The sequence below is a fragment of the Phocoena sinus genome, chromosome 7 (assembly GCF_008692025.1).
Source record: "Phocoena sinus isolate mPhoSin1 chromosome 7, mPhoSin1.pri, whole genome shotgun sequence".
Taxonomy (NCBI): Eukaryota; Metazoa; Chordata; class Mammalia; order Artiodactyla; family Phocoenidae; genus Phocoena; species Phocoena sinus.
Genome location: NC_045769.1, coordinates 71,063,139 through 71,086,976, shown reverse-complemented (window position 1 = coordinate 71,086,976; position 23,838 = coordinate 71,063,139). Strand labels below are relative to the sequence as shown.

Genomic DNA, 23,838 nt, shown 5'->3' with positions numbered 1-23,838 from the left:
GGTCTCTGGGATATTTCCACCGTTTAATATTATGTGGAGCTGGGAGGTCTCTTGTTGACCAGTGTCCTGAAGTTGGCTCTCCTACCTCAGAGGCAGAGCCCTGACTCCTGGCTGGAGCACCAAGAGCCTTTCATCCACACAGCTCAGAATAAAAGGGAGAAAAAGTAGGGAGAATTAGTAGAAGTATGAGTAAAGAAAGAAGGAAAGGAGGAAAGGAAGGAAGGAAGAGAGAAGGAAAGAAAGGAGGGAAGGAGGGAGGGAGGAAGGAAGGAAGGAGGGAAAGAAGGAAAAAGGACAGAAAGAAAGATGATACAGTAAAAATAAAATAAAGTATAATATAGTTATTGAATTAAAAAATATTTAGAAAAAAAATAAAAAAAGGGACGGATAGAACCTTAGGACAAATGTTGGAAGCAAAGCTATACAGAGAAAATCTTACACAGAAGCATACACATACACCTTCACAAAAAGAGGTAAAGGGGGAAAAATCATAAATCCTGCTCCCTGAGACCACCTCCTCAATTTGGGGTGATTCGTTGTCTAAAGGAGGGAAGGAAGGAAGGAAAGAAAGAAAGAACGAAGGTAAAGTATAATAAAGTTATTACAATTAAACTTAATTATTAAGAAAAAGAATTTTTAAAAAAAAGTCATGGACGGATAGAGCCCTAGGACAAATGGTGGAAGCAAGAGTATACAGACAGGATCTCACACAGAAGCATACACGTACACATTCACAAAAAGAGGAAAAGGGAAAAAAAATCATAGATCTCGCTCCTAAATTCCACCTCTTCAATTTGGGATCATTCCTTGTCTATTCAGGTATTCCACAGATGCAGGGTATATCAAGTTGATTGTGGAGCTTTAATCCGCTGCTTCTGTGGCTGCTGGGAGAGATTTCCCTTTCTCTTCTTTGTTCTCACAGCTCACAGCTCAGCTTTGGATTTGGCCCTGCCTCTGCGTGTAGGTCGCTGGAGGGCGTCTGTTTTTTCGCTCAGACAGGACGGGGTTAAAGGAGCCGCTGATTCGGGGCCTCCGGCTCACTCAGGCCGGGGGTTGGGGGATGGGGGTAGGAGGGGCACTACGTGCGGGGCGGGCCTGCGGCTGCAGAGGCAGCGTGACGTTGCGGCAGAGGCCGGCGTGATGTTGCACCAGCCTGAGACCCGCCGTGCGTACTCCCGGGGAAGTTGTCCCTGGATCCCGGGAACCTGGCAGTGGCGGGCTGCACAGGCTCCGCGGAAGAGGGGTGTGGAGAGTGACCTGTGCTCGCACACAGGCCCCTTGGTGGCGGCAGCAGCAGCCTTAGCGTCTCCCGCCCGTCTCTGGGGTCTGCGGTTTTAGCCGCGGCTCGCGCCCGTCTCTGGAGTTCCTTTAAGCAGCGCTCTTAAACCCCTCTCCTCGCGCACCAGGAAACAAAGAGGGAAGAAAAAGTCTCTTGCCTCTTCGGCCGGTGCAGGCTTTTCCCGAACTCCCTCCCGGCTAGTCGTGGTGCACTAACCCCTTCAGGCTATGTTCAAGCCCCCAACCCCAGTCCTCTCCCTGAGCTCCGTCCAAAACCAAAACCCGAGCCTCAGCTCGCAGCCCCGCCCGCCCCGGCGGGTGAGCAGACAAGCCACTCGGGCTGGTGAGTGCCGGTCAGCACCGATCGTCTGTGCAGGAATCTCCCCGCTTTGCCCTCCGCACCCGTCACTGTGCACTACTCCGCGGTCCCGAAACTCCCCCCTCTGCCTCCCGCAGTCTCCGCCCGCGGAGGGGCTTCCTAGTGTGTGGAAACTTTTCCTCCTTCACAGCTCCCTCCCACTGGTGCAGGTGCCGTCCTTATTCTTTTGTCTCTGTTTTTTCTTTTGCCCTACCCAGTTACGTGGGGAGTTTCTTGCCTTTTGGGAGGTCTGAGGTCTTCTGCCAGCCTTCAGTAGGAGTTCTGTAGGAGTTGTTCCACGTGTGGATGTATTTCTGGTGTATCCGTGGGGAGGAAGGCGATCTCCGCGTCTTACTCTTCCGCCATCTTCAAGGTCCCCCTCTAACTTTGGGTTTTTTTTGTTCTTCTTTCTCTAATTGCTTTAGGTGCAAGGTTAGGTTGTTTATTCGGGATGTATCCTGTTTCTTAAGGTAGGATTGTATTGCTATAAACGTCCCTCTTAGAACTGCTTTTGCTGCATCCCATAGGTTTTGGGTCATCATGTCTCTGTTATCATTTGGTTCTAGGTATTTTTTGATTTCCTCTTTGATTTCTTCAGTGATCACTTCGTTATTAAGTAGTGTATTGTTTAGACTCCATGTGTTTGTATTTTTTTTTTTTTTTCCGGTACGCGGGCCTCTCACTGTTGTGGCCTCTCCCGTTGCGGAGCACAGGCTCCGGACGCGCAGGCTCAGCGGCCATGGCCCACGGGCCCAGCCGTTCCGCGGCATGTGGGATCTTCCCAGACCGGGGCACGAACCCGTGTCCCCTGCATCGGCAGGCGGACTCCCAACCACTGCGCCACCAGGGAAGCCCTGTTTGTATTTTTTACAGACCTTTTCCTGTAATTGATATCTAGTCTCATAGCGTTGTGGTCAGAAAAGATACTTGATACAATTTCAATTTTCTTAAATTTACCAAGGCTTGATTTGTGACCCAAGGTATGATCAATCCTGGAGAATGTTCCATGAGCACTTGAGAAAAATGTGTATTCTTTTGTTTTTGATGGAATGTCCTATAAATATCAATTAAGTCCATCTTGTTTAATTTATCATTTAAAGCTTGTGTTTCCTTATTTATTTTCATTTTGTTATTTTTATCTTTTTAATTTTTTATTTATTATTATTATTTTTTAACATCTTTATTGGGGTATAATTGCTTTATAATGGTGTGTTAGTTTCTGATTTATAACAAACTGAATCAGTTATACATATACATATGTTCCCATATCTCTTCCCTCTTGCATCTCCATCCCTCCCACCCTCCCTATCCCACCTCTCCAGGCAGTCACAAAGCACCGAGCTGATATCCCTGTGCTATGTGGCTGCTTCCCACTAGCTATCTACCTTACGTTTGGTAGTGTATATATGTCCATGCCACTCTCTCACTTTGTCACAGCTTACCCTTCCCCCTCCCCATATCCTCAAGTCCATTCTCTAGTAGGTCTGTGTCTTTATTCCTGTCTTACCCCTAGGTTCTTCATGACATTTTTTTCCCTTAAATTCCATATATATGTGTCAGCATATGGTATTTGTCTTTTTCTTTCTGACTTACTTCACTCTGTATGACAGACTCTAGGTCTATCCACCTCATTACAAATAGCTCAATTTCGTTTCTTCTTATGGCTGAGTAATAATCCATTGTATATATGTGCCATATCTTCTTTATTTATTTTGATTTTGGATGATCTGTCCACTGGTGAAAGTGGGGTGTTAAAGTCCCCTACTATGAATATGTTACTGTCGATTTCCCCTTTTATTGCTGTTAGTATTTGCCTTATGTATTGAGTTGCTCCTATGTTGGGTGCATAAATATTTACAATTGTTATATCTTCTTCTTGGATCGATCCCTTGGTCATTATGTAGTGTCCTTCTTTGTCTCTTCTAATAGTCTTTATTTTAAAGTCTATTTTGTCTGATATGAGATTTGCTACTTCAGCTTTCTTTTGGTTTCCATTTGCATGGAATATCTTTTTCCATCCCCTTACTTTCAGTCTGTATGTGTCTCTAGGTCTGAAGTGGGTCTCTTGTAGACAGCATATATATGGGTCTTGATTTTTTATCCATTCAGCCAATCTGTATCTTTTTGTGGGAGCATTTAGTCCATTTACACTTAAGTTAATTATCGATATGTATGTTCCTATTCCCATTTTCTTAATTGTTTTGGGTTTGTTATTGTAGGTGTTTTCCTTCTCTTGTGTTTCTTGCCTAGGGAAGTTCCTTTAGCATTTGTTGTAAAGCTGGTTTGGTGGTGCTGAACTCTCTCAGCTTTTGCTTGTCTGTAAAGATTTTAATTTCTACATCAAATCTGAATGAGATCCTTGCTGGGTAGAGTAATCTTGGTTGCAGGTTTTTCTCCTTCATCACTTTAAATATGTCCTGCCAGTCCCTTCTGGCTTGCAGAGTTTCTGCTGAAGATCAGCTGTTAATCTTATGGGGATTCCCTTGTGGGTTATTTGTTGTTTTTCCCTTGCTGCTTTTAATATGTTTTCTTTGTATTTAATTTTTGACAGTTTGATTAATATGTGTCTTGGCATATTTCTCCTTGGATTTATCCTGTATGGGACTCTCTGTGCTTCCTGGACTTGATTAACTGTTTCCTTTCCCATATTAGGGAAGTTTTCAACTATAATCTCTTCAAATATCTTGTCAGTCCCTTTCTTTTTTTCTTCTTCTTCTGGAACCCCTATAATTTGAATGTTGGTGCGTTTAATGTTGTCCCAGAGGTCTCTGAGACTGTCCTCAGTTCTTTTCATTCTTTTTTCTTTATTTGACTCTGCTGTAGTTATTTCCACTATTTTAGCTTCCAGGTCACTTATCCGTTCTTCCGCTTCAGTTATTCTGCTATTGATCCCATCTAGAGTATTTTTAATTTCATTTATTGTGTTTTTCATCATTGCTTGTTTCATCTTTATTTCTTCTAGGCCCTTGTTAAATGTCTCTTGCATTTTGGCTATTCTATTTCCAAGATTTTGGATCATCTTTACTATCATTATTCTGAATTCTTTTTCAGGTAGACTGCCTATTTCCTCTTCATTTGTTAGGTCTGGTGGGTTTTTATCTTGCTCCTTCATCTGCTGTGTGTTTTTCTGTCTTCTCATTTTGCTTATCTTACTGTGTTTGGGGTCTCCTTTTTGCAGCCTGCAGGTTCATAGTTCCCGTTGTGTAGGCTTCCTGGTGGAGGGGACTAGTGCCTGTGTTCTGGTGGATGAGGCTGAATCTTGTCTTTCTGGTGGGCAGGTCCACGTCTGGTGGTGTGTTTTGGGGGTATCTGTGGACTTATGATTTTAGGCAGCCTCTCTGCTAATGGGTGGGGTTGTGTTCCTGTCTTGCTAGTTGCTTGGTATAGGGTGTCCAGCATTGTAGCTTGCTGGTCGTTGAGTGAAGTTGGGTGTTGGTGTTGAGATGGAGGTCTCTGGGAGATTTTTGCCATTTGATATTATGTGGAGCTGGGAGGCCTCTTGTGGACCAGTGTCCTGAAGTTGGCTCTCCCACCTCAGAGGCACAGCACTGACTCCTGGCTGCAGCACCAAGAGCCTTTCATCCACATGGCTCAGAATAAAATGGAGAAAAAGTAGAAAGAGAGAAAGAAAGAAAGAAAGAAGAGAAGGAGGGAGGGATGGAGGGAGGGAGGGAGGGAGAGAAGAAGGAAGGAAAGAAAGAAAGAAAGAAGATAAAATAAAATAAAGATAAAATAACATTATTAAAATGAAAAATAATTATTTAAAAAAATTTTTTTAAAAAGAAAAAAAAATGGACGGCTAGAACCCTAGGACAAATGGTGGAAGCAAAGCTATACAGACAAAATCTCACACAGAAGCATACACATACACACTCACAAAAAGAGGAAAAGGGGAAAAAATCATAAATCTTGCTCTCAAAGTCCACCTCCTCAATTTGGGCTGATTCATTGTCTATTCATGTATTCCACAGATGCAGGGTACATCAAGTTGATTGTGGAGCTTTAATCCACTGCATCTGAGGCTGCTGGGAGGGATTTCCCTTTCTCTTCTTTGTTCTCACAGCTCCCGGGTTCAGCTTTGGATTTGGCCCCGCCTCTGCATGTAGGTCGCTGGAGGGCGTCTGTTCTTCGTTCATACAGGACGGGATTAAAGGAGCAGCTGCTTCGGGGAGTCTGGCTCACTCAGGCCGGGAGGAGGGAGGGGTACGGAGTGCAGGGTTAGCCTGTGGCGGCAGAGGCCGGCGTGACGTTGCAGCAGCCTGAGGCGCGCTGTGCGTTCTCCCGGGGAAGTTGTCCCTGGATCCCGGGACCCTGGCAGTGGTGGGCTGCACAGGCCCCCGGGAAGGGGGGTGTGGATAGTGACCTGTGCTCGCACACAGGCTTCTTGGTGGCGGCAGCAGCAGCCTAGGCCTCTCATGCCTGTCTCTGGGGTCTGCGCTGTTAGCCGTGGCTCGTGCCTGTCCCTGGAGCTCCTTTAAGCAGCGCTCTCAATCCCCTCTCCTCGCTCACCAGGAAGCAAAGAGGGAAGAAAAAGTCTCTTGCCTCTTCAGCACATCCAGACTATTCCCCGGACTCCCTCCCGGCTAGCCGTGGTGCAGTAAACCCCTGCAGGCTGTGTTCACGCCGCCAACCCCAGTCCTCTCCCTGTGCTCCGACCAAAGCCTGAGCCTCAGCTCCCAGCCCTGCCCTCCCTGGCGGGTGAGCAGACAAGCCTCTCGGGCCTGTTAGTGCTGGTTGGCACCGATCCTCTGTGCGGGAATCTCCCTGCTTTGCCCTCCGCATGCCTGTTGCTGTGCTCTCCTCCGCGGCTCCAAAGCTTTCCACCTCCGCCACCCGCAGTCTCCGTCTGCGAAGGGGCTTCCTAGTGTGTGGAAACCTTTCCTCCTTCACATTTCCCTCCCACTGGTGCAGGTCGTGGCTCTATTCTTTTGTTTCCGTTTATTCTTTTTTCTTTTGCCCTACCCAGGTACGTGGGGACTTTCTTGCCTTTTGGGAGGTCTGAGGTCTTCTGCCTGCATTCAGTAGGTGTTCTGTAGGAGATGTTCCATGTGTAGATGTATTTCTGGTGTATCTGTGGGGAGGAAGGTGATCTCTGCCTTTTACTCTTCTGCCATCTTCCCCGATCTCCACATTATTTATAATTGCCAAGACATGGAAGCAACGTAAGTGTCCATCAGCAGATGAATGGATAAAGATGTATATATGCACAATGGAATACTGCTCAGCCATAAAAAAGAATGAAATTTTGCCATTTGCAGCACCATGGATAGACTTGGAGGGCGTTATGCTAAGTGAAACAAGTCAGACAGAGAAGGACAAATACTGTGTGATATCACTTATATGTGGAAACTAAAATGTACAACAAACTAGTGAATATAACAAAAATAGAAGCAGACCTCTCCTCTGATCTTTATTATTTCCTTCTTTCTACTAATTTTGGGCTCATTTGTTATTTTTCTATTTCCCTTAGGTGTACTTAGATTGTTTATTGGGGATTTTTCTTGTTTTTTGAGGAAGGCCTATATTGCTATGAACTTCCCTCTTAGAACCACTTTTGCTGCATCCCATAGATTTTGGTGTGTCATATTTCTGTTTTCATTTGTCTGTAGGTACTTTTTGATTTCTCCTTTGATTTCTTTGATGACCCAGTGGTTGTTCAGTGGGATGTAATCTAATCTCTATGTAATTTAAACTCCATGTTTTTGTGGGTTTTCCCATTTTTTTCTTTATGATTGATTTCTAGTTTCATACCATTGTGGTCAGAGAAGATGCTTGATATGATTTCAGTCTTCTTGAATTTATTGAGACTTATTTTGTGACCTAATATGTGATCTATCCTGGAGAATAATTCATGTGCACTTGAGAAGAATGTGTTTTGTGCTGCTTTTGGATAGAAAGTCTATTAAGTCTGTTTGGTCTAATGTGTAATTTAAGTCCAATATTTCCTTATTGATTTTCTACCCAGATGACCTATCTATTGATATAAGTAAGATGTTAGAATTATTATTGTATTGCTTTAAATTTCTCCCTTAAAGTCTGCTAATATTTGCTTTATATATCTTGGTGCTCCTCCATTGGGTGCATATATACTTATAAGTGTTATATCTTCTTGCTGGATCGACCCCTTTATCATTATGTAATGCCTTTCTTGTCTTTTATTTTTCCGTTTTAAAGTCTATTTTGTCTGATATGAGGATAGCTACTTCAGCTTTCTTTTCATTTCCATGAAATATCATTTTCCATTCCTTCACTTTCGGTCTCTGTGTGTCCTTTCTTCTGAAGTGAGTCTCTTGTAGGCAGTATATAGGTGAATTTTGTTTTTTTATCTATTCAGCCACTCTATGTGGTGAAGTTTGATTGATGAATTTAATCTATTTACACTTAAAGTAATTATTAATAGGTATGTACTTATTGCCACTTTGTTATTTGCTTTCTGGCTGTTTTGTAGTTCCTCTCTGTTTCCTACTTCTCTTTTTCTTGTCCCTTGTGTTTTGGTGGTTTTCTTTAATGCTATGTTTAGATTCCTTTTGCAATTTCCTTTGTGTATTTACTATAGCCTTTTCTTTGGTTACTGGGAGGTTCACATATAACATCTTATGTAAATAGTGACCTCTTTTAAGTTGGTAGTAACTTAAATTTGAACACATTCCAAAGGTTTATCTTTTTACTTACTCCCCAACTCAATATTTTATACTTTTTTTTTTTTTTTGTGGTACGCGGGCCTCTCACTGTTGTGGCCTCTCCCGTTGTGGAGCACAGGCTCCGGATGCGCAGGCTTAGCGGCCATGGCTCACGGGCCCAGCCGCTCCGCGGCATGTGGGATCTTCCCGGACCGGGGCATGAACCTGTGTCCCCTGCATTGGCAGGCAGACTCTCAACCACAGCGCCACCAGGGAAGCCCAATATTTTATACTCTTGATGACACATTTTACATCTTTTTTTAATGCATCCTTTGACTAATTATTGTAATTTTAGTTAATTTTAATACTTTTGCCTTTTAACCTTCATACTTGCTTTATACTTGACTCATCCACCAACTTTATTATATATTTACTTTTTCCAGTGGGATTTTTACTTTTATATATTCTCTTATTATTAATTAATGTAATGCCATTTCTTTTCAGCTTAAAGAAGTCTTTTTTACCATTTCTTATAGAGCTGGTTTAGTGCTGATGAACTCCTTTAGCTTTTGGTTATTGGGAAAACTCTTGGTGTCTCCTTCAATTCTGAATGATAACCTTGCTGGTAGAAATTCTTGTTTGGAAATTCTTTGTTGTGCAGGTGCTGTGGCTACTGCTGCAGCAAGACTTGTGGGCAAGGCTTGTCTCCAGACCTGCTGTGGGGCCTGGCCATGTGATATAAGTTATCTTTAAATAAATATGAAAAAAGAATACTTTATGATAAAAACTTTAATAAACAACTTTTGATTCTTATGGATATTTTTCTGAAATATTTACTATGTTTATCAATCTAACAAAAACATGAAACTGTTAAAATGAAAGTTATTTAATTACTGAAGAAAAAATATAGTATTACAAAGACAATTAAAAGACATAGTGATTGGGCTTCCCTGGTGGCGCAGTGGTTGGGAGTCCACCTGCCGATGCAGGGGACACGGGTTCGTGCCCCGATCCAGGAAGATCCCACATGCCGCGGAGCGGCTGGGCCCGTGAGCCATGACCGCTGAGCCTGCGCGTCCGGAGCCTGTGCTCCGCAACGGGAGAGGCCACAACAGTGAGAAGCCTGCGTACCGCAAAAAAAAAAAAAAAAAGACATAGTGATTTATTATTTTTTCATTAAAAAAATTTTTTTGGAGTATAGTTGATTTACAATATTGTGTTAGTTTCAGATGTACAGAAAAGTGAATCAGTTATACATATACATATATCCATCCTTTCGTAGATTCCTTTGCCATATAGGCCATTACAGAGTACTGAGTAGAGTTGCCTGTGCTATACAAGTAGGTCCTTATTAGTTATATATATTTTATACATAGTAGTGTGTATATGTCAATCCCAATATCCCAATTTATCTCTTCCCCACCCCCCACCTTACCCCCTGGTAACCATAAGTTTGTTTACTACATCTGTAACTCTATTTCTGTTTTGTAGATAAGTTCATTTGTACCCTTTTTAAATTCATTTATTTATTTTTTTATTGGAGTATAGTTGCTTTACAATGTTGTGTTAGTTTCTGCTGTGCAGCAAAGTGAATCAGTTATATGTATACATATATCCACTCTTTTTTAGATTTCTTTCCCAATTAGGTCACCACAAAGCACTGAGTAGAGTTCTCTGTGAGTACCCTTTATTTAGATTCCACATGTAGGTGATATCATATATTTGTCTTTCTCTGTCTGACTTACTTCACTCAGTGACATAGTGATTTATATTGGGGAAAACCTTGAAACTAGGAGACAAGAATTTTGAATTCTGGCCTTGGATCTGCTACTAGCTGGTCTTAGATAAATCATTTTACTTCTCTAAATTTCAGTTACCTCATCTGTAAAATGAGGACATTGGATTGCATAGTCCCTGAGACATAAAAAGTAAGAGCTGAATATGTGATAATTATTATAAAGCTCTTACTGCTTTTAAGATGCTGATCCTTTATTATTCAGGATGGTCTGATGTTCAGCAAATAATTGAATAGACAAAGTTTTTAAATTTATTTGACCCTTTTAGTTATTTCTTCATTCAAACCAAGGGGTTCTTTTGCTGTGTTCTGGTTGTTCTTCATTGCTTTTAATCAAACCTTTGTTAGATAGACTTGTTAGGGAAAATGTAGAGGCATTGTGCCTTCCTCTTATGAGAGTACCTTAATAACATTGCTATGTGTAAGCATACTGTATGAATAAATATTTATTTTCATAGAGCAATAGTTTTCTAAAAAATAGGTGTCTATTAGTTTTAATTGGTTAGCCCAGGTTAAATTACTATTAATTATTTTATATATATATATATTTTTTTGGCGGTATGCGGGCTTCTCACTGTTGTGGCCTCTCCCGTTGCGGAGCACAGGCTCCGGACGCGCAGGCTCAGCGGCTATGGCTCACGGGCCTAGCCACTCCACAGCATGTGGGATCTTCCCGGACCGGGGCACGAACCTGTGTCCCCTGCATCGGCAGGCAGACTCTCAACCACTGCACCACCAGGGAAGCCCTAATTGTTATATTTAACATATGTTAATCCATTACTTGATTAATGAATTATAAATGAATTTTTTTTTGGTTTAAGTTGATTTTATCAACTAAATGGTAGAGAGATTAAGAGCTTCTTTGTATTCTGGTTTTCATTTTCATATTCTTATTGCAAAGATCAATTAAATGTGTTGGCAAGAAAACACTGAAGAAAACTAGATTGTATATACTAATTAATAATGTCCAGTAACTGATGTAAACAAAGTTTATATCAATGTTATGACACAATATATGAAAGAAAAGTACAATTTTTAGTTTATTTCTCATTTATTCATTTATAATAACTTTGCTCAAAGTTGAGCACATTATAAGAGGACAAAGAATGAATGTCAGATGGGTCTTCCTTCTCACAATTTTCTGGCTATTTTATAAAAACTAAAGATATACACGTGAAATGGATTAATGACAATGCAACGGAGCATGTGATGAAAGTATATTGATTTGTCAAAATGAAATCTATAATAATTTAGGAGGTTATGAATAAACCTTGACCCTGACATTTCTCTTTTTTTTTTTTTTTTTTTTAAACATCTTTATTGGGGTATAATTGCTTTACAATGGTGTGTTAGTTTCTGCTTTATAACAAAGTGAATCAGCTATACATACACACATGTTCCCATATGTCGTCGCTCTTGCGTCTCCCTCCCTCCCACTCTCCCCATCCCACCCTTCCAGGCTGTCACAAAGCACCGAGCTAATATCCCTGTGCCTTGCGGCTGCTTCCCCCCAGCTATCTACCTTACTACGTTTGTTAGTGTGTATATGTCCATGACTCTCTCTCGCCCTGTCAAAACTCACCCCTCCCCCTCCCCATACCCTCAAGTCCGTTCTCCAGTAGGTCTGCGTCTTTATTCCTATCTTACCCCTAGGTTCTTCATGACATTTTTTTCCCTTAAATTCCATATATATGTGTTAGCATACGGTATTTGTCTTTTTCTTTCTGACTTACTTCACTCTGTATGACAGACTCTAGGTCTATCCATCTCATTACAAATAGCTCAATTTCATTTCTTTTTAAGGCTGAGTAATATTCCATTGTGTATATGTGCCACATCTTCTTTATCCATTCATCCGATGATGGGCGCTTAGGTTGTTTCCATGTCCTGGCTATTGTAAATAGAGCTGCAATGAACATTTTGGTACATGACTCTTTTTGAATTTTGGTTTTCTCAGGGTATATGCCAAGTAGTGGGATTGCTGGGTCATATGGTAATTCTATTTGTAGTTTTTTAAGGAACCTCCATACTGTTCTCCACAGTGGCTGAACCAATTCACATTCCCACCAGCAGTGCAAGAGTGTCCCCTTTTCTCCACACCCTCTCCAGCATTTATTGTTTCTAGATTTTTTGATGATGGCCATTCTGACTGGTGTGAGATGATATCTCATTGTAGTTTTGATTTGCATTTCTCTAATGATTAATGATGTTGAGCATTCTTTCATGTGTTTGTTGGCATTCTGTATATCTTCTTTGGAGAAATGTCTATTTAGGTCTTCTGCCCATTTTTGGATGGGGTTGTTTGTTTTTTTGTTATTGAGCTGCATGAGCTGCTTGTAAATTTTGGAGATTAATCCTTTGTCAGTTGCTTCATTTGCAAATGTTTTCTCCCATTCTGAGGGTTGTCTTTTGGTCTTGGTTATGGTTTCCTTTGCTGTGCAAAAGCTTTGAAGTTTCATTAGGTCCCATTTGTTTATTTTTGTTTTTATTTCCATTACTCTAGGAGGTGGGTCAGAAAGGATCTTGCTGTGATTTATGTCATAGAGTGTTCTTCCTATGTTTTCTTCTAAGAGTTTGATAGTTTCTGGCCTTACATTTAGGTCTTTAATCCATTTTGAGCTTATTTTTGTGTATGGTGTTAGGGAGTGATCTAATCTCATACTTTTACATGTACCTGTCCAGTTTTCCCAGCACCATTTATTGAAGAGGCTGTCCTTTCTCCACTGTACATTCCTGCCTCCTTTATCAAAGATAAGGTGTCCATATGTGCGTGGGTTTATCTCTGGGCTTTCTATCCTGTTCCACTGATCTATCTTTCTGTTTTTGTGCCAGTACCATACTGTCTTGATTACTGTTGCTTTGTAATATAGTCTGAAGTCAGGGAGCCTTATTCCTCCAGCTCCTTTTTTCGTTCTCAAGATTGCTTTGGCTATTCGGGGTCTTTTGTGTTTCCATACAAATTGCGAAATTTTTTGTTCTAGTTCTGTGAAAAATGCCAGTGGTAGTTTGATAGGGATTGCATTGAATCTGTAGATTGCTTTGGGTAGTAGAGTCATTTTCACAATGTTGATTCTTCCCATCCAAGAACATGGTATATCTCTCCATCTATTTGTATCATCTTTAATTTCTTTCATCAGTGTCTTATAATTTTCTGCATACAGGTCTTTCGTATCCTTAGGTAGGTTTATTCCTAGATATTTTATTCTTTTTGTTGCAATGGTAAATGGGAGTGTTTTCTTGATTTCACTTTCAGATTTTTCATCATTAGTATATAGGAATGCCAGAGATTTCTGTGCATTAATTTTGTATCCTGCTACTTTACCAAATTCATTGATTAGCTCTAGTAGTTTTCTGGTAGCATCTTTAGGATTCTCTATGTATAGTATCATGTCATCTGCAAACAGTGACAGCTTTACTTCTTCTTTTCCGATTTGGATTCCTTTTATTTCCTTTTCTTCTCTGATTGCTGTGGCTAAAACTTCCAAAACTATGTTGAATAAGAGTGGTGAGAGTGGGCAACCTTGTCTTGTTCCTGATCTTAGTGGAAATGCTTTCAGTTTTTCACCATTGAGGATGATGTTTGCTGTGGGCTTGTCATATATGGCTTTTATTATGTTTAGGAAAGTTCCCTCTATGCCTACTTTCTGGAGGGTTTTTATCATAAATGGGTGTTGAATTTTGTCGAAAGCTTTCTCTGCATCTATTGAGATGATCATATGGTTTTTCTCCTTCAGTTTGTTAATATGGTTTATCACATTGATAGATTTGCGTATATTGAAGAATCCTTGCATTCCTGGAATAAACCCCACTTGATCATGGTGTATGATCCTTTTAATGTGCTGTTGGATTCTGTTTGCTAGTATTTTGTTGAGGATTTTTGCATCTATGTTCATCAGTGATATTGGCCTGTAGTTTTCTTTCTTTGTGACATCCTTGTCTGGTTTTGGTATCAAGGTGATGGTGGCTTCGTAGAAGGAATTTGGGAGTGTTCCTCCCTCTGCTATATTTTGGAAGAGTTTGAGAAGGATAGGTGTTAGCTCTTCTCTAAACGTTTGATAGAATTCACCTGTGAAGCCATCTGGTCCTGGGCTTTTGTTTGTTGGAAGGTTTTTAATCACAGTTTCAATTTCAGTGCTTGTGATTGGTCTGTTCATATTTTCTATTTCTTCCTGATTCAGTCTTGGCAGGTTGTGCATTTCTAAGAATTTGTCCATTTCTTCCAGATTGTCCATTTTATTGGCATAGAGTTGCTTGTAGTAATCTCTCATGATTTTTTTTATTTCTGCAGTGTCAGTTGTTACTTCTCCTTTTTCATTTCTAATTCTATTGATTTGAGTCTTCTCCCTTTTTTTCTTGATGAGTCTGGCTAGTGGTTTATCTATTTTGTTTATCTTCTCAAAGAACCAGCTTTTAGTTTTATTGATCTTTGCTATTGTTTCCTTCATTTCTTTTTCATTTATTTCTGATCTGATTTTTATGATTTCTTTCCTTCTGCTAGCTTTGGGGTTTTTTTGTTCTTCTTTCTCTAATTGCTTGAGGTGCAAGGTTAGGTTGTTTATTCGAGATGTTTCCTGCTTCTTAAGGTGGGCTTGTATTGCTATAAACTTCCCCCTTAGAACTGCTTTTGCTGCATCCCATAGGTTTTGGGTCGTTGTGTCTCCATTGTCATTTGTTTCTAGGTATTTTTTGATTTCCTCTTTGATTTCTTCAGTGATCACTTCATTATTAAGTAGTGTATTGTTTAGCCTCCATGTGTTTGTATTTTTTAAAGATCTTTTCCTGTAATTGATATCTAGTCTCATGGCGTTGTGGTCGGAAAAGATACTTGATACAATTTCAGTTTTCTTAAATTTACCAAGGCTTGATTTGTGACCCAAGATATGATCTATCCTGGAGAATGTTCCATGAGCACTTGAGAAAAATGTGTATTCTGTTGTTTTTGGATGGAGTGTCCTATAAATATCAATTAAGTCCATCTTGTTTAATGTATCATTTAAAGCTTGTGTTTCCTTATTTATTTTCATTTTGGATGATCTGTCCATGGGTGAAAGTGGGGTGTTAAAGTCCCCTACTATGAATGTGTTACTGTTGATCTCCCCTTTTATGGTTGTTAGTATTTGCCTTATGTATTGAGGTGCTCCTATGTTGGGTGCATAAATATTTACAATTGTTATATCTTCTTCTTGGATCGATCCCTTGATCATTATGTAGTGTCCTTCTTTGTCCCTTTTAATAGTCCTTATTTTAAAGTCTATTTTGTCTGATATGAGAATTGCTACTCCAGCTTTCTTTTGGTTTCCATTTGCATGGAATATCTTTTTCCATCCCCTTACTTTCAGTCTGTATGTGTCTCTAGTTCTGAAGTGGGTCTCTTGTAGACAGCATATATAAGGGTCTTGTTTTTGTATCCATTCAGCCAATCTGTGTCTTTTGGTGGGAGCATTTAGTCCATTTACATTTAAGGTAATTATCGATATGTATGTTCCTATTTCCATTTTATATATTGTTTTGGGTTCGCTACTATAGATCATTTCCTTCTCTTGTGTTTCGTGTCTAGAGACGTTCCTTTAGCATTTGTTGTAAAGCTGGTTTGGTGGTGCTGAACTCTCTCAGCTTTTGCTTGTCTGTAAAGGTTTTAATTTCTCCATCAAATCTGAATGAGATCCTTGCTGGGTAGAGTAGTCTTGGTTGCAGGCTATTCTCCTTCAGCACTTTCAGTATGTCCTGCCACTCCCTTCTGGCTTGTAGGGTTTCTGCTGAGAGATCAGCTGTTAACCTTATGGGGATTCCCTTGTGTGTTATTTGTTGTTTTTCCCTTGCTGCTTTTAATATGCTTTCTTTGTATTTAATTTTTGACAGTTTGATTAATATGTGTCTTGGCGTGTTTCTCCTTGTATTTATCCTGTATGGGACCCTCTGTGCTTCCTGGACTTGATTAACTATTTCCTTTCCCATATTAGGGAAGTTTTCAACTATAATCTCTTCAAATATTTTCTCAGTCCCTTTCTTTTTCTCTTCTTCTTCTGGAACCCCTATAATTCGAATGTTGGTGCGTTTCATGTTGTCCCAGAGGTCTCTGAGACTGTCCTCAGTTCTTTTCATTCTTTTTTCTTTATTCTGCTCTGCAGTAGTTATTTCCACTACTTTATCTTCCAGGTCACTTATCCGTTCTTCTGCCTCAGTTATTCTGCTATTGATCCTATCTAGAGTGATTTTAATTTCATTTATTGCATTGTTCATCGTTGCTTGTTTCATCTTTAGTTCTTGTAGGTCCTTGTTAACTGTTTCTTGCATTTTGTCCATTCTACTTCCAAGATTTCGGATCATCCTTACTATCATTATTCTGAATTCTTTTTCAGGTAGATTGCCTATTTCCTCTTCATTTGTTAGGTCTGGTGGGTTTTTATCTTGCTCCTTCATCTGCTGTGTGTTTTTCTGTCTTCTCATTTTGCTTATCTTACTGTGTTTGGGGTCTCCTTTTTGCAGGCTGCACTTTCGTAGTTCCCGTTGTTTTTGATGTCTGTCTCCAGTGGCTAAGGTTGTTTCAGTGGGTTGTGTAGGCTTCCTGGTGGAGGGGACTAGTGCCTGTGTTGTGCTGGATGAGGCTGGATCTTGTCTCTCTAGTGGGCAGGTTCACGTCTGGTGGTGTGTTCTGGGGTGTCTGTGGCCTTATTATGATTTTAGGCAGCCTCTCTGCTAATGGGTGGGGTTGTGTTCCTGTTTTGCTAGTTGTTTGGCATAGGTTGTCCAGCACTGTGGCTTGCTGGTCGTTGAGTGAAGCTGGGTGCTGGTGTTAAGATGGAGGTCTCTGGGATATTTCCACCGTTTAATATTATGTGGAGCTGGGAGGTCTCTTGTTGACCAGTGTCCTGAAGTTGGCTCTCCTACCTCAGAGGCAGAGCCCTGACTCCTGGCTGGAGCACCAAGAGCCTTTCATCCACACAGCTCAGAATAAAAGGGAGAAAAAGTAGGGAGAATTAGTAGAAGTATGAGTAAAGAAAGAAGAAAAGGAGGAAAGGAAGGAAGGAAGAAAGAAGCAAAGAAGGAAAGAAAGGAGGGAGGGAGGGAGGGAGGGAGGAAGGAAGGAAGGAGGGAAAGAAGGAAAAAAGACAGAAAGAAAGATGATACAGTAAAAATAAAATAAAGTATAATATAGTTATTGAATTAAAAAATATTTAGAAAAAAAAAAAAAAAAGGGACGGATAGACCCTTAGGACAAATGTTGGAAGCAAAGCTATACAGAAAAAAATCTTACACAGAAGCATACACATACACCTTCACAAAAAGAGGTAAAGGGGGAAAAATCATAAATCCTGCTCCCTGAGACCACCTCCTCAATTTGGGGTGATTCGTTGTCTAAAGGAGGGAAGGAAGGAAGGAAAGAAAGAACGAAGGTAAAGTACAATAAAGTTATTACAATTAAACTTAATTATTAAGAAAAAGAATTTTTAAAAAAAAGTCATGGACGGATAGAGCCCTAGGACAAATGGTGGAAGCAAGAGTATACAGACAGGATCTCACACAGAAGCATACACGTACACATTCACAAAAAGAGGAAAAGGGAAAAAAATCATAGATCTCGCTCCTAAATTCCACCTCTTCAATTTGGGATCATTCCTTGTCTATTCAGGTATTCCACAGATGCAGGGTATATCAAGTTGATTGTGGAGCTTTAATCCGCTGCTTCTGTGGCTGCTGGGAGAGATTTCCCTTTCTCTTCTTTGTTCTCACAGCTCACAGGAGCTCAGCTTTGGATTTGGCCCTGTCTCTGCGTGTAGGTCGCTGGAGGGCGTCTGTTTTTTCGCTCAGACAGGACGGGGTTAAAGGAGCCGCTGATTCGGGGCCTCCGGCTCACTCAGGCCGGGGGTTGGGGGATGGGGGTAGGAGGGGCACTACGTGCGGGGCGGGCCTGCGGCTGCAGAGGCAGCGTGACGTTGCGGCAGAGGCCGGCGTGATGTTGCACCAGCCTGAGACCCGCCGTGCGTACTCCCGGGGAAGTTGTCCCTGGATCCCGGGAACCTGGCAGTGGCGGGCTGCACAGGCTCCGCGGAAGAGGGGTGTGGAGAGTGACCTGTGCTCGCACACAGGCCCCTTGGTGGCGGCAGCAGCAGCCTTAGCGTCTCCCGCCCGTCTCTGGGGTCCGCGGTTTTAGCCGCGGCTCGCGCCCGTCTCGGGGGGCTCGCGCCCTCAGCCGCGGCTCGCGCCCGTCTCTGGGGTTCGCGCTTTTAGCCGCGGCTCGCGCCCGTCTCTGGAGTTCCTTTAAGCAGCGCTCTTAAACCCCTCTCCTCGCGCTCCAAGAAACAAAGAGGGAAGAAAAAGTCTCTTGCCTCTTCGGCCGGTGCAGGCTTTTCCCGAACTCCCTCCCGGCTAGTCGTGGTGCACTAACCCCTTCAGGCTATGTTCAAGCCGCCAACCCCAGTCCTCTCCCTGAGCTCCGTCCAAAACCAAAACCCGAGCCTCAGCTCGCAGCCCCGCCCGCCCCGGCGGGTGAGCAGACAAGCCACTCGGGCTGGTGAGTGCCGGTCAGCACCGATCGTCTGTGCAGGAATCTCCCCGCTTTGCCCTCCGCACCCGTCGCTGTGCACTACTCCGCGGTCCCGAAGCTCCCCCCTCTGCCTCCCGCAGTCTCCGCCCGCGGAGGGGCTTCCTAGTGTGTGGAAACTTTTCCTCCTTCACAGCTCCCTCCCACTGGTGCAGGTGCCGTCCTTATTCTTTTGTCTCTGTTTTTTCTTTTGCCCTACCCAGTTACGTGGGGAGTTTCTTGCCTTTTGGGAGGTCTGAGGTCTTCTGCCAGCCTTCAGTAGGAGTTCTGTAGGAGTTGTTCCACGTGTGGATGTATTTCTGGTGTATCCGTGGGGAGGAAGGCGATCTCCGCGTCTTACTCTTCCGCCATCTTCAAGGTCCCCCTGACATTTCTCTTTACCTCATTTCTTACATTTAGTCCCCAAATCCCATTCCTTCTAACTAAAAAGTATATCTGGTGTCTATCGATTTCCCTTCATTCCTACTGCCACCACTTTGGTTCAGGCCATCATTATCTCCTACCCCAAATTTTATAACTTGTCTCTCTCCAGTTTTATTTTACTTGATTGATTCTCTACCATAGCCAGAATAATCTTAAACTACAAGAATGATTGTGTTGATAGATTAACATTCCCCTGAAGATTAAGCCCATACTCTTTAAATGGCTTCTGAAGAGTCCTGTGATTAGACCTTGGCTTACCCTTTTAGCCTCGTCTCTTCCCTGTGTCCTACTTAAACTTTATGGTCGAACCATGCTGTATTTAGCATTAATTGAATATGATCTGCTCAGGATCTTCTCAGTTTTAACAGTACTTCCTTAGGAAGATCTTTTCTGAGCCCTAGATTAGGGTCAGATGCCCTGCTATCACTCTTATATCACCTCTTAATTTTCTGTCATAGCAAAACATACTTGTTTAATTATCTGCTTTTGTGATGGCATATCTTATGTTGTCACAGATATTCTAGCACAGTATCTGACACATAGAACATGTTTAATATTTTCTACATGAAGAAATAAATATAGAAAGGGAGATAGATGTTAAGATAGCTCTTAAAGAATGAGTACTTATTTTGTTTACAAAAAGAGAGTAAATATTGCATATATAAATCATATTTGCCTACATATGATTTTCCATTCAGGTCTGCCAAAATACCAAACCCTTTGAACATGTGCAGTTAGAGGCAATAAAGAAGTTAGAGGCTACTAAAGAAGACTAATTTCTTTCTACAAATAAAAATTGGATATATTTAAGGTATAATAATTTCCCCTAGATTTACTGAGATATAACTGACATATAACATTGTGTAAGTTTAAGGTGTACGACATGTTAATTTGATACACTTATATATTGCAAAATAATTACCACCATCGTGTAACTTTTAAGTATATAATACAATATTATTAACTATAATCACTATCCTGGTTAGATCTCTAGAACTTACTCATCTTATAACTGGAAGTTTGTACTTTTGACCAACATCTCCCTTATGCCCCTACCCCTAAGCCTCTTAAAGAAGCCCAATTTTTAAGACCCATTTTGACTAGTCTCCATGATAATACAAATTATGCTCATCAAATGTTGTGAGTGGAAATTTATACTGGTTTGTAATTAGTCTACACTTACCTGAAACATTTTCTGTATAGCACTTTAGCTATCATTAAATTTCATTTAGTTTATATCACAGGTATATAAATAAAGCATTCATAGGTATATAAAGAAAATATCCATTAATTCAGGCTATACATAATGTGAAGAGTGTTTTAGGGTAATATATTGTACTTGGTGTCCCAATTTTGCATTCAATTAAATATATTATAATTTTAGTTTTTGTTTTATTTCTAAAACATAATCTTTTATCACATGGTAAAGAGAAAGTATTTACATTTATAATTTTAGAGGATATTGGTTTTCTATTATCAGATTACTTTATTAATCTTTAAATTCCTTGATTCTACTCTTTTGTGGAAAAGAAAGCATTACAAGAACCCTGATGAACACAAATAAGATGCAATGAAAAATCACAATAAAAATGCCAATAATGTAGGTTTAATTCCTAGATTTAGATTTAACCATGCAGTTTTGGAATTTGATAATAGCATGTTGTCTTTTACATATTAAACTCTGTAGGAGATATACCTTTTATAATAGTGTAAAAGCTATTTTGATTTGAAGCATGTTGTTCTGAAGAATATGAAATATAAATGAAGTTCAGGAGAGTTAAAAAAGTGAATATGCATTTACCTATTTATCTATCTACTGTTATACACAATTATCAAAGATTGCCAGAATAAAAACTCATCATTTTTAGGGACTTCCAATTTTGATGGGTTGGATGAGTGACGATACACATGGTTTGGAGGGAAGAGTCCTTTTTTAGAGTATAATTTTGCTTGTTAAATCATTAAAGCTTAGTTATATATGGAGAAAACTGCCTAATAATTATGAACTAACATTTTAACATGGCATTTGCAAAAGATACATTAGACACTTAATTAAATAGAATGTTGCTTATTTTTAAAGGAATGACAAAAAAAATCAAACTTTCCTTGGCATGTGAAATCTTTATATTATCAGAAGTGGGAAATCTGAAAGACGTGGTTCACTCTCTGTTTGGATGATGCAGAATTGCTCTAAGCAGTAAGCTTACTGTTTTCAGACAGCATTAGCAGCTTCAGCAAATACAACTGTGTCATCCTCCCTTAATACGCAGTGTTTGTAACTGCAAAAGGGAGATGATAAATAGCATATGAGATCTGATATCTTCATGATGACTTAAACAGATACTGATGGACAGATCTGCTGTTTGATGTTTTCTTCACTAGCCTTGAAGATGCTGAGACATAGAGAATGCTGTGATTATCTTTTGTAAGACAGGAAATGCAATCTTTAGGTGTCTCTGGAAATAGAAAGGTTATGCAGTCTGGAACCTGTGAGCCTTTTCAATCTCTAAGTCATCAGGTATGACGTCATGAATTATGATTATACCATTAGATTGTAGAGTTATTGCTTTTTCTAGCTCTTAGTCATTTACAACATATTAATGTAATTGTTTATTATTAGATTTTCCTTAGGCTATTTGAACAAGTAATATTTATAGTACTAGACACCAATTAAACAATATGAATTTTAGAAATGTGTGTGTGTTTAAGTTTGTGTTTACTGTAGCTTTTTATGGGGAAGTGGGAGGTAAGGAAATAGATTCTTTGTATGTGATTAAGGGCAAGGTTTTGGGCTCTACAGATTTTTCCAGATTAAACCTGAATACAGTAAAATTGCATCTTTTATTTCAAATGATGAAAATAGCATAAATTGTTCAAACTTATAAGGATACACCATAGCTAGCTGCTTGTATATAGTGACATATTAAAATTTTTTATCTGGGATTACTTAAGCATAGAAATAGATGTTGCTACCATTGTACTGTGCAACCACACAGCAACCCAAGTGTGATGAGTAGAATCATGTTTATCAGCATCTGAGCTATTTTCCTGAAATTTGTATTTCAGTATCTAAACTGTTTTAGAAGGCATTACTTTAAATCATTTCTCAGATCTATTGAAATAATTATGCTCTCTGTCCTCTTAGTGTAGAGATCTTCTAAGGTATTACTTACAGATTAAAGTAGATGATAAATCTGTTTTTTGTTTCGGTTTGGTTTTTTACACAGAAATCTGGTGACATATAAGCCTGTTTAATGTTTTTGACCCAGAGATATTCTACATTTGTTTACTTTCATTTTCTCAATGAAAAGACTTGACTACATTAAACATGTTAACTACAAAGAGTAGAAAATCATCACAGCAAAGAATTTGGATTTATATATCTATTTTATGCTGAAACTCTGCTATTTATTTTAAACCATTTTTCCCTATCACATTTAGTTTTGTTTGTTATAGCATGTCCTCAGAATTACAGGCTTGGGTAAGAAACTGTGCCTCTGTTTGACATTCAGATTTTGAAGGAAATTTATTGTATTTTTTTATGTTATAATATTTCTGCCTCAGTATTAGGGGACTTGGCAGATTCTTGACAAGGCATTCCATATTAAACGAGCAAAAAGAGAGAAAATGTTGCAGCATTTCTCAGCAGAAAGATAGTTTTGTCTTCGTGATTCCATAGCTTGATTAGAAGTTAATGGCTCATCAGGGTAAAATGATGTATTAAATATGAATATATTTATCAAAAGACTGAAGTGGAAGTCTGAAACAGTGATTTGATTCAGTTAAGGGGTCAGTTTCTCCTTTTTAATTAAAAGCACACTAAAAATTATACCTACTGATATTGGCTATAATTTATATGTTATTCAGGCTACTTAGTCAGCTTAGATTCTTATTAGCAGGGAAGACTGCCATATTCTTAAGCTTGATTAATTTTGGAATGATTTGAATATACCTTTTAGTTGCTACAAAACCTGTTTAATCTGTTAGAATTTATTTCCAGTATTTGCATGTATTAGTCACTATGAGTACATTCTGTTTCTTGGCATTGCTTTGGGATTCCTCTAGGTATTGGTTTCACAACATTCTGCTAGATTTTTCACTGTATTTGTGACCTTTCAAGAGAACCAAACCATAAAAATTCTTAGTTACCTTCTTCATTGGCACTTAAATGAGGATATCTCAATAATTCTGTAAGGTGAAAAAAATTACTGTCTTAGAGTTATTTCTTTTACAAAGTGGAGAAAAATTTCTCCCTGTTGCTATGTCAAAATATATAACATTAAAAAGTTAAGATTGATTAAAATGTCACAGACATTTAATGTAATGTCAACCTTTCTCCTGTACAGCAAGATGATCTTGACCTTTTGAATGGTGAACTTGATTGTACATCTGCTCAGTAACAATTGGTCATCTTTTTTTGCAATAGTTGCCTCTATCTGTACCATTTTATACATGCGTTTCATTATATATTGTAAAGGTTTCTGAAGGTAAGCTGTCTGTAAACAACTATTTGAGTAATTGTGCAATTGTAAACAACTATTTGAGTAATTTGAGTAATTGTGAAATATGATCATTTGCACAATACTGTATTTGGTGTGAGGAGAATACAGAAAAGAAAGAGTTGTTTCCTGCTTTCAAGATTATGAGAAAATGTACATAATGAGCTATGTTCACATTTTGAATTGACTTTTCAAAAGTGATATGCTACAGTCAGTTTTAATTTAATTTATAAATTGGTGAATCTTAGGATGAGTTACATATAATTTTTTTTTCCTCATGTAAATCTCTTGATATTAGAGAAATAAAAGATTGGGTCGAACTG

General features: G+C 39.7%; 1 protein-coding gene across 14 annotated transcripts in view; it reads left to right on the top strand.

Moving 5' to 3' along the window:
• SLC4A10 (solute carrier family 4 member 10) overlaps positions 1 to 23,838 on the top strand; it is a 329,883-nt gene that overhangs the window by 81,840 nt on the left and 224,205 nt on the right. For 5 of the 14 annotated variants that reach the window (XM_032637995.1, XM_032637996.1, XM_032637992.1 and 2 more), the window contains exon 2: positions 21,399 to 21,534. The exons of the other annotated variants lie outside the window; for them this stretch is intronic. In XM_032637995.1, coding sequence (XP_032493886.1) covers positions 21,454 to 21,534 — 81 coding nt within the window. In that variant the 5' untranslated portion in view covers positions 21,399 to 21,453. The remainder of the gene's footprint in view (positions 1 to 21,398; positions 21,535 to 23,838) is intronic. 14 annotated transcript variants of the gene reach the window in all.